The sequence below is a fragment of the Salvelinus alpinus genome, chromosome 24 (genome assembly GCF_045679555.1).
Source record: "Salvelinus alpinus chromosome 24, SLU_Salpinus.1, whole genome shotgun sequence".
Taxonomy (NCBI): Eukaryota; Metazoa; Chordata; class Actinopteri; order Salmoniformes; family Salmonidae; genus Salvelinus; species Salvelinus alpinus.
In genome coordinates, this window is record NC_092109.1 from 48,157,913 (window position 1) to 48,176,678 (window position 18,766).

The window sequence follows — 18,766 nt, forward strand, 5'->3', positions numbered from 1 at the left end:
AGTACAACAGTATATAAAACCTAGTGTTAAAACCAGGAAATTATTTTAATTGTTTTTCCGCAATTCATTTTTTGGTAGGGGATTGTAGAACTACTTCATATAATGTCTGTGTTTCGTGTAGGCTTACCCTGGCGTAATGTTTTGATAACCACGCAAATCTCTCTCGGACAAGGTCACTTTTATCAACATATTCGCCTGTGTTTACCATCCAAAATTGAAACGCTAATAATCCGCTAATGTGGTTATCATACAGAACTACACATCCTGTCGCAAGCTTTTACATAATCACTCAAGGTGCAGGGTGGGAGAAACCTCCACATTACTCCATGCAAACTCTCACCGACAAGTAGCAAGTAACCTAGTAGGTAGATATATGAGCCTTTTACCGAGGTAAAGTTGGCTTTATATTGTAACGACCCTGGGTTTATACGCGCGGATATCGACTCTGCCGCTCGAAAAGTATTTTGCGGCACAGTCGATAGCGCGTTGGACTTCGGGCTAGAAGGTCGAGGGTTCGAGACCTGCTCCCTGCCTGTTTCATTACAATATGATAGAAATACATAAAATCTCACACATCACGGCGTACACATCACGGACAAACTGAAATGGTCCACCCACACAGACAGCGTGGTGAAGAAGGAGCAGCAGCGCCTCTTCAACCTCAGGAGGCTGAAGAAATTCGGCTTGTCACCAAAAACACTCACAAACTTTTACAGATGCACAATCGAGAGCATCCTGTCGGGCTGTATCACCGCCTGGTACGGCAACTGCTCCGCCCACAACCGTAAGGCTCTCCAGAGGGTAGTGAGGTCTGCACAACGCATCACCGGGGGCAAACTACCTGCCCTCCAGGACACCTACACCCCCGATGTCACAGGAAGGCCAAAAAGATCATCAAGGACAACAACCACCCGAGCCACTGCCTGTTCACCCTGCTATCATCCAGAAGGCGAGGTCAGTACAGGTGCATCAAAGCAGGGACCGAGAGACTGAAAAACAGCTTCTATCTCAAGGCCATCAGACTGTTAAACAGCCATCACTAACATTGAGTGGCTGCTGCCAACATACTGACTCAACTCCAGCCACTTTAATAATGGAAACATGTATGTAATAAATGTATCACTAGTCACTTTAAACAATGCCACTTAATATAATGTTTACATACCCTACATTACTCATCTCATATGTATATACTGTACTCTATACCATCTACTGCATCTTGCCTATGCCGTTCGGCCATCATTCATTCATATATTTTTATGTACATATTCGTATTCACCCCTTTACACTTGTGTGTATAAGGTAGTAGTTGTGGAATTGTTAGGTTAGATTACTTGTTAGATATTACTGCATGGTCGGAACTAGAAGCACAAGCATTTCGCTACACTCGCATTAACATCTGCTAACCATGTGTATGTGACAAATACAATTTGATTTGAAATATTGCATTTAAAGGTGAAGACATCTAATTCAGTGATTGTCTCAGAAAAGAGTGAAGATATGCATTTATTTGCAATAACTTTAAAGTGCAATTTGTTCTATATGAAGTTGTACAATGTTTACAATCTCAAATTGTATGCCAAATCAATATTCTCATTGTTAGTGCAACAGTTCTACATTTTAAAGTAGTTACAAGGCACAACAGTAATTTATTTATACGTCTCTAGTTTAACAGCCAAGATGCCCAATCATTTTCTGTTTTGGCTTTGTTGATGTTCTTTGTCATCCCCAGACAATGTGAATGGAACCGTCTCTGGAAACACAGAGCGTTCTATCTGCACTATTCAAAACATAAAACAGAGTTGTGTTTATTTATTTATGTTTATGTACCCAAATTCTGTTTCATGCTTTTGCAATTAGGAACATTTTCAAATTTAATTGGATTTTTTGTTCAATTGCTAAATTGACTTTAAATGACATGCATTTGACCACAACCCTGACAGAAGAACACATAACTGTGGTGTTAATCCTCGTTGAGTATTCTGGCAATATAAGTCATATAGAAATAAAGGCATACATTTGCAAAAAACATATGCCTTGATAAAAAAGGTATCACACATCAATGTTGTAATATCAAACATTACAATAATGTCAGTCTTTCAAATCCAAATCATTTTAATCGTCACTTGTGCCAGACACAACGTGTGTACCTGCTGGAGGTCATTTTGCAGGGCTCTGGCAGTGCTCCTCCTTGCACAAAGGTGGAGGTAGCGGTCCTGCTGCTGGGTTGTTGCCCTCCTACGGCCTCTGTCTCCTGGTAGCGCCTCCATGCTCTGGACACTACGCTGACAGACACAGCAAACCTTCTTGCCACAGCTCGCATTGATCTGCCATCCTGGATGAGCTGCACTACCTGAGCCACTTCTGTGTGTTGTAGACTCCGTCTCATGCTACCACTAGAGTGAAAGCACCGCCAGCATTCAAAAGTGACCAAAACATCAGCCAGGAAGCATAGGAACTGAGAAGTGGTCTGTGGTCACCACCTGCAGAACCACTCCTTTATTGGGGGTGTCTTGCTAATTGCCTATAATTTCCACCTTTTGTCTATTCCATTTGCACAACAGCATGTGAAATGTATTGTCAATCAGTGTTGCTTGCTAAGTGGACAGTTTGATTTCACAGAAGTGTGATTGACTTGGAGTTACATTGCGTTGTTTAAGTGTTCCCTTTATTTTTTTGAGCAGTGTATAAAAATAAGTGTTACAATCTAAGGTAACGCTGTAGCGGTATTAATTAGAGAAAGGTAAAGAAGATTTTGTTCGGGCGCCAGGCAGGTATTAACCCTGCCGAAAGGAAAATAGTAGAACAGCGAGAGTACCACTACCAGACCCACACACATCAACAGAAGAGACTGCCTAGAGTGTAGCCTGTTGACCAGATAGCCAGCGGATAGAAAAAAGAATACACACCCTATAGATCCCACATCACATCACAGTCCTTCCACAATTCTTGGTAACCCCACCAAGCATACCTCATATAACAATAATGGCAGAGCAAATAAACAGCAACTTCATACAATAACGAATGAAACCAGTCATCACACAGAGGATTTGCAAGAGTTTGTATTCTCTGTTGTGAGGAGTGCAGAGGGTATGAAGGTGTGGTGTTCATATACACACTAGTCCAGCTCCAATGAAACTTCAATGTACTTAGGAAATAGAGTCGGTTGCAGTGTAAAGCACTGGACCATAGCGGGAAGAGAAAGAGAGAAAGGGAACAAGAGAGGTCTTAGCTGTGGTCTTGAGGTTGCAGGTGTACGGTCTGACTGTCCGAATGGAGTGTTGGGTTGTAGTTGAACGCTTCGCAACAATGTTGCTACTAATCCCTTTGATCCATAACCGTAGCGGTCCCACATGAGAACAACCACGTCGTCGAGCGATCACACCGTTCCAAACACTGTACAACCACATACGCTGAAGATAAACAAACAAACTCTGCAGCATAACACACAACCAAAACTGTCGCCCCAATCAATAGCTCCTTCCCAATAGAGCTTAACGAGCTCTTTTATCTCCTCCTTCCTACTGCTCATGCGCTCTTAAAGTGGCAGCGCACTTAAGTGCAGGATTTCGCCACAACGCCAAGTAATTTAGTCTCAACTTGTTTAACAGCCACACCTTTCATTACCAGATTCAGCTGAGGTCTAGAGCTCAGGGAGTTATTTGTAACAAATACAATGTTCTTCGTTTTAGAGATGTTCAGGACCAGTTTATTACTGGCCACCCATTCCAAAACTGACTGCAACTCCTTGTTAAGGGATTTCAGTGACTTAATTAGCTGTGGTTGTTGATGCGTATATGGTTGACTCATCAGCATACATGGACACACAGACTTTGTTTAATACCAGTGGCAGGTCATTGGTAAAAATATAAAAAGTAGAGGGCCTAGGGAGATGCCCTGCGGTACACCACACCCTACATGTTTGACAGAGAGGCTTCCATTAAAGAAAACCCTCTGAGTTCTATTCGATAGATAGCGCTTGTTAATTTGTTTTTCCAACAATGTCAGGTACAGGCAGGGATGACTGGGGCCTTCAAGTAAGGCACAGGGGGTAAGAAGTCATTTGAACATCACAGATATAAATTCCCACTGTGCCACATGATAAAGTTAACTACATTACTTTATTTGGCTGCTTTGAACAAAACTTGATTGTTATATAACCTGTTCTGTGAGCCGTGTGTGTGTGAACTATGTGGAATATTTTTGGACCATTGTCTTCTCTGAAAACAGGTACTGACAGGAGGAGCAATATGAGTCTGTCAGAGGTCGTCACGCTGGATGGTGATGGTGATGGAGGCTTTGGTGGTCCACACAACGAAGAAGCAGGTGTCCCTTCCAGTGATGTGGAGCTGACCTTGGACCTGGTGCCAGTAAGGATGGTCTTAAAAGAGGCGGTAAGAGCAGCGACGGAGTAACGTGCTTGACCTTAACCACTGCTCCATAATTGCTAGCCGTCAACCTCCCTCTCCTCATGGTGTGCCAGTTAAGGATTGGTGTGCTGTCCAACTGTTGCCTGCCATATAGCCTCCTGTTGCTCCTGCATGCCCCAGGTGCCCTTGTTTTAACAATGTCCGGTACTGACAGGGAGGACAGCGGTTGTTCTGGCTCAAGTTTCTTAGCCACTGAAGATCCTCCTCTGTGGGCTCTCAGGACAGAGGGTCGTAGTCTTCAGCTGGGTACAGGTCCTCCACTGACTGCACCTGGTTGGGCACTGCTGGCTTCCTGCACTCACATTCCACATCTGTACGGCCAATATTGTGAACCGCCAAAATAGGCTGCAGGCTACGCTTATGAGCTCCATGGAGACATTCGCATGTGGTAGAGAATTCCCTGGTCACCTATAGAGATCTGCCAACAGGAAGTGGTCACCTATAGAGACCTGCCAACAGGAAGTGGTCACCTATAGAGACCTGCCAACAGGAAGGGGTTAAGTGCCACATGCTTTTCAATGCATGACTTTGAACACCTTGTGCTATATAAATAAAGTTAAGTTAAAGTTAATAAAGTAACATTTCGTTGACATTACAGCTATAGAATATTTAACAAATTTTCACGAGGACAAGTGAAGTTTTTCAATAAAATCACAAGTTATAAATTAAAAGTTTATCACTTGACATGTCAATCAAATAGTGGGAAGGATCCTATAAATCAGGACTGTATGAATGCATGTACCACTCTGAATAAATAAGTACTGAAGATTGTCTCTGGTGATGAAACTACAATACCAGCTGGATGTCTAAACTAAGTCAATTCTGAATGTCAATCGATTTTTAGAATCATTCTCATCTCATTTTTATTATTATACATTTTTGTACCCCCTTTTTCGCCCCAAATTCGATCTTGTCTCATCGCTGCCGACTCCCCAAAGGGCTCGGGAGACGAAGGTCGAGTCATGCGTCCTCCGAAACATGACCCGCCAAACCGCGCATCTTAATACCCGCCGGCTTAACCCGGAAGCCAGGAGGAAACACCGTTCACCTGACGACCGAGGTCAGCCTGCAGGCACCCGGCGACCACAAGGAGTTGCAAGAGCACGATGAGCCAAGTAAAGCTGAAATAAACACCAAAGTCGACATACTGTACAAACATATCTAGGCTAAGTAATACAAAAATATGTTTTGATCTACTGCTCTGCTAACTAGCTAGCTAAAGTGTAGTCAGTGACTAGCTAAGACAGAGAAAGGGGTTGAAGAAGTTCAACACTTTATTCAATTCATTTCAATACAGCATATAGATTCATCATGGATTGGGCACAGGTCTCGGATCGCGCTGGTGAACTGTAGCTGACAGTGTCGGCTGGAGATGACCAGCAGAAGCTTCCTGCAGGAAGTTGTAGTTTTGCTGAGGTTTTCTCTGTTGCTAATTAGTATTTTGAATTTGAGACAAATATGTTGATACAACTTACACGGTTATCAAAACATCACGCCAAGGTAAGCCTATACCAAATACATACTTAATTTGAAGTGTTTGTAAAATTCACTGTGAAAAATTAATGGAGGAAAAACAATTTCCGTGTTTGACCGTTAGGTTTTATGGGTATTGTGACGCGTCCACTATGGCGGACTATGAGTTTATAGTAACAGTAACCAGGTTTCCATCCAACCTTTTTATGCGAGTAAAGTACATGTCGAATAAAAAATGTCCTGACAGGCCTGATGGAAACCATTTTTGGGGGGTCAACTTTCCAAATGTCGACAAAACAAAATACGCTAGACAAGGTGGGATCTTTTTGTGTCAGTAAAATTAATTATGCGAGAAATGTCAAACGCTTTTATGCGCAAATATTGATATAATAACCAACATATTTATTAGGCTACAGATTAAATAAATGATGAACTTCACAGGGTGGTGAAAGTGCACGGTGATGAGCTTGATGCTTTCCAATACATATCGAGGTTCTTATTATAGTGACATGATCATCGATGCTTGGCTGCCGTTTTACAAAATGGTACTATGTTGTCCATAATAATCTCATTATGTAGGCCATTCATGCGCTCTAGCCAACAGCGCTCTTGGCTAGAACGCACCTGCCAATACCAGAATGGGCACACTTGCTATAACGCAACATCAGTAGAGTTGAAAATGCAATGGAAACCCATTTAACATGTATTTTTTAATTGGTACATACAGGGAATTTATCCGCAAAAGGTATTTTTATGTGCACTAAGTCATCACGCAACAAGTCCATTTAATAGAAACACATCTCTGGTGGGAAAATGTGCATATTGTTTATTAAAATGCTTAAAACATGTCTGTCCGGTGGTTCGGAGCGTTTATTAAAACATGGAGGTCTGGTGGCTGTACAGAGACATGGGGCTGTTCCAGACCGCAGGGTCAATCAGTTAGCCGGCTAACAAACCTTCTGAAATAATGTCATATTTTCAAGAGATGAGACTTGAAACTGGCATCATGGCAATAATGTCAAGGTATAACTGGCATCATGGCAATAACGTCAAGGTATAACTGGCATCATGGCAATAACGTCAAGGTATAACTGGCATCATGGCAATAACGTCAAGGTATAACTGGCATCATGGCAATAACGTCAAGGTATAACTGGCATCATGGCAATAACGTCAAGGTCTAACTGGCATCATGGCAATAATGTCAAGGTCTAACTGGCATCATGGCAATAACGTCAAGGTATAACTGGCATCATGGCAATAATGTCAAGGTCTAACTGGCATCATGGCAATAATGTCAAGGTCTAACTGGCATCATGGCAATAACGTCAAGGTATAACTGGCATCATGGCAATAATGTCAAGGTATAACTGGCATCATGGCAATAACGTCAAGGTATAACTGGCATCATGGCAATAACGTCAAGGTATAACTGGCATCATGGCAATAACGTCAAGGTATAACTGGCATCATGGCAATAACGTCAAGGTATAACTGGCATCATGGCAATAATGTCAAGGTCTAACTGGCATCATGGCAATAATGTCAAGGTCTAACTGGCATCATGGCAATAACGTCAAGGTATAACTGGCATCATGGCAATAACGTCAAGGTATAACTGGCATCATGGCAATAACGTCAAGGTATAACTGGCATCATGGCAATAATGTCAAGGTATAACTGGCATCATGGCAATAATGTCAAGGTCTAACTGGCATCATGGCAATAACGTCAAGGTATAACTGGCATCATGGCAATAATGTCAAGGTATAACTGGCATCATGGCAATAACGTCAAGGTATAACTGGCATCATGGCAATAACGTCAAGGTCTAACTGGCATCATGGCAATAATGTCAAGGTATAACTGGCATCATGGCAATAACGTCAAGGTATAACTGGCATCATGGCAATAATGTCAAGGTATAACTGGCATCATGGCAATAATGTCAAGGTATAACTGGCATCATGGCAATAACGTCAAGGTATAACTGGCATCATGGCAATAACGTCAAGGTATAACTGGCATCATGGCAATAATGTCAAGGTATAACTGGCATCATGGCAATAACGTCAAGGTATAACTGGCATCATGGCAATAATGTCAAGGTATAACTGGCATCATGGCAATAATGTCAAGGTATAACTGGCATCATGGCAATAATGTCAAGGTATAACTGGCATCATGGCAATAACGTCAAGGTATAACTGGCATCATGGCAATAACGTCAAGGTATAACTGGCATCATGGCAATAATGTCAAGGTATAACTGGCATCATGGCAATAACGTCAAGGTATAACTGGCATCATGGCAATAATGTCAAGGTATAACTGGCATCATGGCAATAATGTCAAGGTATAACTGGCATCATGGCAATAATGTCAAGGTATAACTGGCATCATGGCAATAACGTCAAGGTCTAACTGGCATCATGGCAATAACGTCAAGGTATAACTGGCATCATGGCAATAATGTCAAGGTATAACTGGCATCATGGCAATAATGTCAAGGTATAACTGGCATCATGGCAATAACGTCAAGGTCTAACTGGCATCATGGCAATAACGTCAAGGTATAACTGGCATCATGGCAATAATGTCAAGGTATAACTGGCATCATGGCAATAACGTCAAGGTATAACTGGCATCATGGCAATAATGTCAAGGTATAACTGGCATCATGGCAATAACGTCAAGGTATAACTGGCATCATGGCAATAATGTCAAGGTATAACTGGCATCATGGCAATAACGTCAAGGTATAACTGGCATCATGGCAATAACGTCAAGGTATAACTGGCATCATGGCAATAATGTCAAGGTATAACTGGCATCATGGCAATAACGTCAAGGTATAACTGGCATCATGGCAATAACGTCAAGGTCTAACTGGCATCATGGCAATAATGTCAAGGTCTAACTGGCATCATGGCAATAACGTCAAGGTATAACTGGCATCATGGCAATAACGTCAAGGTATAAATGGCATCATGGCAATAACGTCAAGGTATAAATGGCATCATGGTATAAATTACTTGACAACCATATTCAAGTTCAGCTTTATAAATATATCAGTAAATCAAGAGATATATTTTACTCCTAATAAGAGTTATCTGGCTTAACCTACTCCCAATAAGAGTTATCTGGCCTAACTTAGTCCTAATAAGAGTTATCTGGCTTAACCTACTCCCAATAAGAGTTATCTGGCTTAACTTACTCCTAATAAGAGTTATCTGGCCTAACTTAGTCCTAATAAGAGTTATCTGGCCTAACTTAGTCCTAATAAGAGTTATCTGGCTTTACTTACTCCCAATAAGAGTTATCTGGCTTAACCTACTCCTAATAAGAGTTATCTGGCCTAACTTAGTCCTAATAAGAGTTATCTGGCTTTACTTACTCCTAATAAGAGTTATCTGGCTTAACTTACTCCCAATAAGAGTTATCTGGCTTAACTTACTCCCAATAAGAGTTATCTGGCTTAACCTACTCCCAATAAGAGTTATCTGGCTTAACTTACTCCCAATAAGAGTTATCTGGCTTAACTTACTGATCCTGCTTTTGCAACAGCTCAGTGTTCTGATGTTCAACTCTACTGCAAAAACATTCTCCTCTGTAAACAATACAAAACATAATTCATTCTTAATTCTAAATAAAAACAACATTTTAAACCAGAATAGAAATATATTAACAGGAATGTACAACAAAAACAATGACAATTCAGCAGTGTTTCATCTACAGTAACGTTATAACTCAGTCCGTCCAGTTTGTGATTATATACTGCAGAAAAGCATGTCCTTCATAAGGCACAGTTCTCAAAGGATTTAGTAACAGTGTGTTCCTCAGCAACACCTCTCTAGGTCCTTTAGTAACAGTGTGTTCCTCAGCAACACCTCTCTAGGTCCTTTAGTAACAGTGTGTTCCTTAGCAACACCTCACTAGGTCCTTTAGTAACAGTGTGTTCCTTAGCAACACCTCTCTAGGTCCTTTAGTAACAGTGTGTTCCTCAGCAACACCTCTCTAGGTCCTTTAGTAACAGTGTGTTCCTCAGCAACACCTCTCTAGGTCCTTTAGTAACAGTGTGTTCCTCAGCAACACCTCTCTAGGTCCTTTAGTAACAGTGTGTTCCTTAGCAACACCTCACTAGGTCCTTTAGTAACAGTGTGTTCCTCAGCAACACCTCTCTAGGTCCTTTAGTAACAGTGTGTTCCTCAGCAACACCTCTCTAGGTCCTTTAGTAACAGTGTGTTCCTTAGCAACACCTCACTAGGTCCTTTAGTAACAGTGTGTTCCTCAGCAACACCTCACTAGGTCCTTTAGTAACAGTGTGTTCCTTAGCAACACCTCACTAGGTCCTTTAGTAACAGTGTGTTCCTCAGCAACACCTCTCTAGGTCCTTTAGTAACAGTGTGTTCCTCAGCAACACCTCTCTAGGTCCTTTAGTAACAGTGTGTTCCTCAGCAACACCTCACTAGGTCCTTTAGTAACAGTGTGTTCCTCAGCAACACCTCTCTAGGTCCTTTAGTAACAGTGTGTTCCTCAGCAACACCTCTCTAGGTCCTTTAGTAACAGTGTGTTCCTCAGCAACACCTCGCTAGGCCCATTCTTAAATGGAAGAAGTTTGGAACAACCAACACTCTTCCTAGAGCTGGCCGGCCAGCCAAACTGAGCAATCGGGGGAGGAGGGTCTAGGTCAGGGAGGTGACAGAGCTCTTCTGTGTAAATGGAATAATCTTCCAGAAGAACAACCATCTCTGTGTCCACCAAGGCCTTTGTCGTAGAGTGACCAGACGGAAGCCACTCCTCAGTAAAATGCACATGACAGCCCGCTTGGAGTTTGCCGGAAGGCACCTAAAGACTCCCAGACCATGAGAAACAAGATTCTCAGGTCTGATGAAACCAAGATTGAACTCTTTGGCCTGAATGCAAAGCATCATGTCTGGAGAAAACCTGGCACCATCCCTATGGTGAAGCGTGGTGGTGGGAGCATCATGCTGTGGGGATGTTTTTCAGGACTAGTCAGGATCAAGGCAAAGATGAATGGAGCAAAGTACAGAGAGATCCTTGTTGAAAACCTGCCCCAGAGTGCTCAGGGCCTCAGACTGGGGCGAAGGTTCACCTTCCAACAGGACAATGACCCTAAGCACACAGCCAAGACAACGCAGGAGTGGCTTCGGGACAAGTCTCTGAATATCCTTGAGTGGCCCAGCCAGAGCGAAGACTTGAACCCAACATCTCTGGAGAGACCTGAAAATAGGTGTGCAGCAACGCTCCCCATCCACCCTGACAGAGCTTGAGAGGATCTGCAGAGAAGAATGGGAACAACTCCCCAAATACAGGTGTGCCAAGCTTGTAGCGTCATACCCAAGAAGACTCCAGGCTGTAATCGCTGCCAAAGGTGCTTCAACAAAGTACTGAGTAAAGGGTCTGAATACTTATGTAAATGTGATATATATATATATATATTTTTTTTTATAAATACATTTGCAAAAATGTCTGAACCAGTTTTTGCTTTGTCAGTATGGAGTATTGTGTTTTTTTATTTTTTTAATCCATTTTAGAATAAGGCTGTAAAGTAACAAAATTTGAAAAAAGTCAAGGGGTCTGAATACTTTCCGAATGCACTGTATGTCCTTTAGTTCCTCAGCAGCTACAGTTGAAGTCGGAAGTTTACATACACATTAGAAAAATACATTTAAACCCTGACATTTAATCCTAGTAAAAATTCTCTGTCTTAGGTCAGTTAGGATCACCACATTATTTTAAGAATGTGAAATGTCAGAATAATAGTAGAGATAATTATTTATTTCAGCTTTTATTTTGTTTCATCACATTCCCGGTGGGTCAGAAGTTTACATACACTCAACTAGTATTTGGTAGCATTGCCTTTCAATTGTTTAACTTGGGTCAAAGATTTCAGGTAGGCTTCCACAAGCTTCCCACAATAAGTTGGGTGAATTTTGGCCCATTCCTCCTGACAGAGCTGGTGTAACTGACTCAGGTTTGTAGGCCTCCTTGCTCGCACACGCTTTTTAAGTTCTGCCCACAACATGTCTATAGGATTGAGGTCAGGGCTTTGTGATGGCCACTCCAATACCTTGACTTACCTTGACTTTAATGACTGCCTTGCCTGGTTCACCAACTACTTTGCAGACAGAGTTCAGTGTGTCAAATCGGAGGGCATGTTGTCCGGTCCTCTGGCAGTCTCTATGGGGGTACCACAGGGTTCAATTCTCGGGCCGACTCTTTTCTCTGTATACATCAATGATGTTGCTCTTGCTGCGGGCGATTCCCTGATTCACCTCTACGCAGACGACACCATTCTATATACTTCCGGCCCTTCCTTGGACACTGTGCTATCTAACCTCCAAACGAGCTTCAATGCCATACAACACTCCTTCCGTGGCCTCCAACTGCTCTTAAACGCTAGTAAAACCAAATGCATGCTTTTCAACCGTTCGCTGCCTGCACCCGCACGCCCGACTAGCATCACCACCCTGGACGGTTCCGACCTAGAATATGTGGACATCTATAAGTACCTAGGTGTCTGGCTAGACTGCAAACTCTCCTTCCAGACTCATATCAAACATCTCCAATCCAAAATCAAATCAAGAATCGGCTTTCTATTCCGCAACAAAGCCTCCTTCACTCACGCCGCCAAACTTACCCTAGTAAAACTGACTATCCTACCGATCCTCGACTTCGGCGATGTCATCTACAAAATAGCTTCCAATACTCTACTCAGCAAACTGGATGCAGTTTATCACAGTGCCATTCGTTTTGTTACTAAAGCACCTTATACGACCCACCACTGCGACCTGTATGCCCTAGTCGGCTGGCCCTCGCTACATGTTCGTCGTCAGACCCACTGGCTCCAGGTCATCTACAAGGCTATGCTAGGTAAAGTGCCGCCTTATCTCAGTTCACTGGTCACGATGGCTACACCCACCCGCAGCACGCGCTCCAGCAGGTGTATCTCACTGATCATCCCTAAAGCCAAAACCTCATTTGGACGCCTTTCCTTCCAGTTCTCTGCTGCCTGCGACTGGAACGAATTGCAAAAATCTCTGAAGTTGGAGACTTTTATCTCCCTCAACAACTTTAAAAATCTGCTATCCGAGCAGCTAACCGATCGCTGCAGCTGTACATAGTCCATCTGTAAACTACCCACCCAATTTACCTACCTCACCCCCCATACTGCTTTTATTTATTTACTTTTCTGCTCTTTTGCACACCAGTATCTCTTCTTGCACATGATCATCTGATGATTTATCACTCCAGTGTTAATCTGCTAAATTGTAATTATTCGATTTATTGCCTACCTCATGCCTTTTGCACACATTGTATATAGATTCTCTTTTTTTCTACCATGTTATTGACTTGTTTATTGTTTACTCCATGTGTAACTCTGTGTTGTTGTCTGTTCACACTGCTATGCTTTATCTTGGCCAGGTCGCAGTTGCAAATGAGAACTTGTTCTCAACTAGCCTACCTGGTTAAATAAAGGTGAAAAAAAAAGAAAAAAAAAGAAATTTGTCCTTAAGCCATTTTGCCACAACTTTGGAAGTATGCTTGGGGTCATAGTTTATTTGGAAGACCCATTTGCGACCAAGTTTAAACTTCCTGATGTCTTGAGATGTTGCTTCAATATATCCACAGAATTTTCCAACCTCACGATGCAATCTATTTTGAGAAGTGCACCAGCCCCTCCTGCAGCAAAGCACCCCCACAACATGATGCTGCCATCACCGTGCTTCATAGTTGGGATGGTGTTCTTTGGCTTGCAAGCCTCCCCCTTTTTCCTCCAAACATGACGATGGTCATTATGGCCAAACAGTTCTATTTTTGTTTCATCAGAATAGAGGACATTTCTCCAAAAAGTACGATCTTTGTCTCCATGTGCAGTTGCAAACCGTAGTCTGGCTGTTTTATGGCGGTTTTGGAGCAGTGGCTTCTTCCTTGCTGAGCGGTCTTTCAGGTTATGTCGATATAGGACTCGTTTTACTGTGGATATAGATACTTTTGTACCTGTTTCCTCCAGCATCTTCACAAGGTCCTTTGCTGTTGTTCTGGGATTGATTTGCACTTTTCGCACCAAAGTACGTTCATCTCTAGGAGACATAACGCGTCTCCTTCCTGAGCGGTATGATGTGGTCCCATGGTGTTTATATTTGCATACTATTGTTTGTACAGATGAACGTGGTACCTTCAGGCATTTGGAAATTGCTCCCAAGGATGAACCAGACTTGTGGAGGTCTACAATTTTTTTTCTGAGGTCTTGGCTGATTTTTTTTGATTTTCCCATGATGTCAAGCAAAGAGAAACTGAGTTTGAAGGTAGGCCTTGAAATACATCCACAGGTACACCTCCAATTGACTCAAATGATGTCAATTAGCCTATCAGAAGCTTCTAAAGCCATGACATAATTTTCCGGAATTTTCCAAGCTGCTCAAAGGCACAGTCAACTTAGTGTATGTAAACTTCTGACCCACTGGAATTGTGATACAGTGAGTTATAAATGAAATAATCTGTCTGTAAACAATTGTTGGAAACATTACTTGTCATGCACAAAGTAGATTTCCTAACCGACTTGCCAAAACTATAGTTTGTTAACAATACATTAGTGGAGTGGTTGAGACACTTAGGTTGGGGTCATTAAAACTAGTTTATGTAAACTTCCGACTTCAACAGTAGGTCCTTCAGTTCCTCAGCAGCTAGGGCCTTCAGTTCCTCAGCAGCTAGGGCCTTCAGTTCCTCAGCAGCTAGGGCCTTCAGCTCCTCAGCAGCTAGGGCCTTCAGCTCCTCAGCAGCTAGGGCCTTCAGCTCCTCAGCAGCTAGGGCCTTCAGTTCCTCAGCAGCTAGGGCCTTTAGTTCCTCAGCAGCTAGGGCCTTCAGTTCCTCAGCAGCTAGGGCCTTTAGTTCCTCAGCAGCTAGGGCCTTCAGTTCCTCAGCAGCTAGGGCCTTCAGTTCCTCAGCAGCTAGGGCCTTCAGTTCCTCAGCAGCTAGGGCCTTTAGTTCCTCAGCAGCTAGGGCCTTCAGTTCCTCAGCAGCTAGGGCCTTTAATCCTGTGGAAAAATAAAGAACAATGACAGACTGAACACTGACGGAGAAGTGTGTGTGTGTATGTGTTTGAGTGCGTACCTCTCCTCTCCGTTGTCCTCCTCCACCCAGGCCACTATCTTCCCCTCCCAGCCTGGAACCAACGCCTCGTCTTCAAATACCTATATATACACACACACAAAATATCAAGTGTGACTGTATTTATGTATAGGTCACCAGACTTCTCTCACTCCTTCTACCCCTAATCACCTCTCCGCACCCCTTCTGTCCTCTGCCCCTCTCCTCCCCACTTGTCCCCCTCCTCTCCACTCGTCCCTCCCTCCCCCCTCTTCTCTCCCCCTGCTCTACTCTCCCTCATCTCTCTTTTCTCCTTCCCTCCTCACCTCTTCTTTGACGGTACCAAACTCGGGGTCGAGGGCTTTGAAGTGGAATCTGTGGTTGTCATCTCTGTCTACTGCCGTCTTCACATCTCTCAGAGTTACTTTCCCCAACCTAACACACATCAAATGTTTCCAAATAACATAGGGACTATGCACCCAGCATGATCATCCAAAACTGCATCTCTGCACATCCTGACTCTTGACATTTTATAGTTCCTCCATTGCACATGATCCTGTCATTGTTTTTGTTTTGTTTAATACTTCTCTACATACAGGGCCTTCAGAAAGTATTCATACCCCTTGACTTATTGCACATTTTGTTGTTAGTCTCAATTCAAAATGGTTTAAATAAAAATAATTCTCTCACCCATCTACACACAAAGTGAAAATATGTTTTTAGAAATGTTTGCAAATGTATTGGAACATGAAATACATACATCTTATTTACATAATTATTCACACCCGAGTCAGTATATGATAGAATCACCTTTGGCAGCGATTACAGCTGTGAGTCTTTCTGGGTAAGTCTCTAAGAGCTTTGCAAACCTGGATTGTACAATATCTGCACATTATAAAAAATAAAAAAATTGTTCAAGTTCTTTCAAGTTGGTTGTTGATCATTGCTAGACAGCAATTTTCAAGTCTTGCCATTTTTAAGATGATTTATGTAAAAACTGTAACTCGGCCACTTTGGGACATTCAATGTCTGCCAGTGTAGATTTGGCCTTGTGTTTTAGGTTATTGTCCTGCTGAAAGGTGAATTCATCTCCAAGTGTCTGTTGGAAAGTAGATTGAACCAGGTTTTCCTCTAGGATTTTGCATGTGCTTAGTTCTATACCATTTATTTTTATTATTACAAAACTCCCTCGTCATTGCAGATGACAAGCATACCCATAACATGATGCAGCCACCACCATGCTTGAAAATATGAAGTGGTACTCAGTGACGTGTTGGATCTGCCCCAAACATAACGCTTTGTATTCAGGACATAAAGTTAATTTCTTTGCCACACTTTTTGCAGTTTTACTTTAGTGCCTTATTGCAAACAGGATGCATGTTTTGGCATATTTTTAATCTGTATAGACTTCCTTTTCACTCTGTCATTTAGGTTAGTATTGTGGAGTAACTACAATGTTGTTGATCCGTCTTCAGTTTTCATGTGACTTGTTAAGTAAATGCTTACTCCTTATTTAGGCTTGAGATAATAAAGGAGTTGAATACTTATTGACTCAAGAGATTTCAGCTTTTCATTTTTAATTAATTTGTAAAAATGAAAAAAAAAAAAAATCCACTTTAACATTATGGGGTATTATGTGTAGGCCAGTGACACAAAATCTCAATTTAATCCGTTTTAAATTCAGGATGTAATAAAACAATGTGGAAAAAGTCAGGTGGTGTGAATCCTTTCTGAAAGTACTACATGTGGATTGTTAATTCTGCATCTAGAGATGTCTCTATATCCTGTTTATTGTGGCAGCACCATTTCATTAAATTACTGTTCATGCAAATGTATTTGTCGAATAAAGGTGATTCTGAAACATTTCAAGGTTCCAGATACATTGGTTATGATTAGGGGTTAGGTAAACACACGTACCTCTTGTTGATGTGGATCATGCAGGGTGTGTGTGAGTGGTCTGTAAAGTAGAGGACCTTAGTGGAACCACACGAGCTCAGCAATGGACTACTGTAGGAGTGGGCCATCTCTGGAACACACACACCATCAGAAAAAGGGGACATTTCATGTGTGTGGCTGACATGTCTTTTTGTCAAGCAACACATGCCAGGGAAGGTCCTACACTGCGTAGACCCCCTGGTGCACTCAACAACCGTATAATACAGTGGTTCCTCCTTCAAAAATTGCGTCAACAGAGAAGTATTTTTCCTGGGTGGTTTTAAATATTAACCGGCTATCATCAAGCTGCCCACTCAGGAAAAAAATTCAAACTGTGACCAGTGCCTGTAACCTGGATCAGGTTGTCAGTCAACCTAACAGGGTAGTTACAAACAGCACAGGAATTAAATCATCAACATGTATTGATCACATCTTTACTAACGCTGCTGATATTTGCTTTAAAGCAGTATCCACATCCATAGGATGTAGTGATCACAATATAATAGCCGTTTCTAGGAAAACCAAAGTTCCAAAGGCTGGGCCTAATATAGAGTATTTTATTTATTTATTTTACCTTTATTTAACTAGGCAAGTCAGTTAAGAACAAATTCTTAATTTCAATGATGGTCTAGTGGGTTAACTGTTCAGGGGCAGAACGACAGATTTGTACCTTGTCAGCTCAGGGAACTTGCAACCTTTCGGTTACTAGCCCAACACTCTAACCACTAGGCTACCCTGTGGTATAAGAGGTCATACACTAAGTTTTGTAGTGATTCCTATGTTGATGATGTAAAGAATATTTGTTGGTCTGTGGTGGGTAATGAGGAGCAACCAGACGCTGCTGGTCTGTGGTGGGTAATGAGGAGCAACCAGACGCTGCTGGTCTGTGGTGGGTAATGAGGAGCAACCAGACGCTGCTGGTCTGTGGTGGGTAATGAGGAGCAACCAGACGCTGCTGGTCCGTGGTGTGTAATGAGGAGCAACCAGACGCTGTTGGTCTGTGGTGGGTAATGAGGAGCAACCAGACGCTGCTGGTCTGTGGTGTGTAATGAGGAGCAACCAGACGCTGCTGGTCTGTGGTGTGTAATGAGGAGCAACCAGACGCTGTTGGTCTGTGGTGTGTAATGAGGAGCAACCAGACGCTGCTGGTCTGTGGTGTGTAATGAGGAGCAACCAGACGCTGCTGGTCTGTGGTGGGTAATGAGGAGCAACCAGACGCTGCTGGTCCGTGGTGTGTAATGAGGAGCAACCAGACGCTGCTGGTCTGTGGTGGGTAATGAGGAGCAACCAGACGCTGCTGGTCTGTGGTGTGTAATGAGGAGCAACCAGACGCTGCTGGTCTGTGGTGTGTAATGAGGAGCAACCAGACGCTGCTGGTCTGTGGTGTTTAACGAGGAACAACCAGATGCTGCATGTGACGCATTTATGAAACTACTTATTCCAGTTACTAATAAACACCCAATAAGAACATTACTGTAAAAACTGTTAAATCCCCGTGGATTGATGAGGAATTGAAAAATTGTATAGTTGAGAGGGATGAGGCAAACGGTACGGCAATCAAGTCTGGCAGCCCAACTGATTGGCAAACATACTGCAAATGAAGAAATCATGTGACTAAACAAAATAAAAAGAAACAGAAACTACACTATGAAACAAAGAAGTTCTATAAAGAATGGTAGTAATGAATTTTAATGAGTCCAACCTAAGGGTATGTAAACTTCTGACTTCAACTATTTACATAACGTACAATATCCATTGTTATAACTATTTTTGATAAAAAGCGGCTTCATCCAATTTAAACATTTTTGAAAGTA

At 42.4% G+C, this 18,766-nt stretch overlaps 1 protein-coding gene across 1 annotated transcript in view; it reads right to left on the bottom strand.

Moving 5' to 3' along the window:
- Positions 1-11,690: 11,690 nt before the first annotated feature.
- Positions 11,691-18,766, bottom strand: part of dixdc1b (DIX domain containing 1b) — a 72,454-nt gene continuing 65,378 nt past the window's right edge. Inside the window, exons 17-20 of the mRNA XM_071362936.1 lie at positions 16,935-17,043; positions 15,344-15,452; positions 15,042-15,121; positions 11,691-14,965 (exon numbers count right to left, since the gene is read on the bottom strand). Of these exons, the coding sequence (XP_071219037.1) occupies positions 14,944-14,965; positions 15,042-15,121; positions 15,344-15,452; positions 16,935-17,043 (320 nt within the window). The 3' untranslated portion in view covers positions 11,691-14,943. The remainder of the gene's footprint in view (positions 14,966-15,041; positions 15,122-15,343; positions 15,453-16,934; positions 17,044-18,766) is intronic.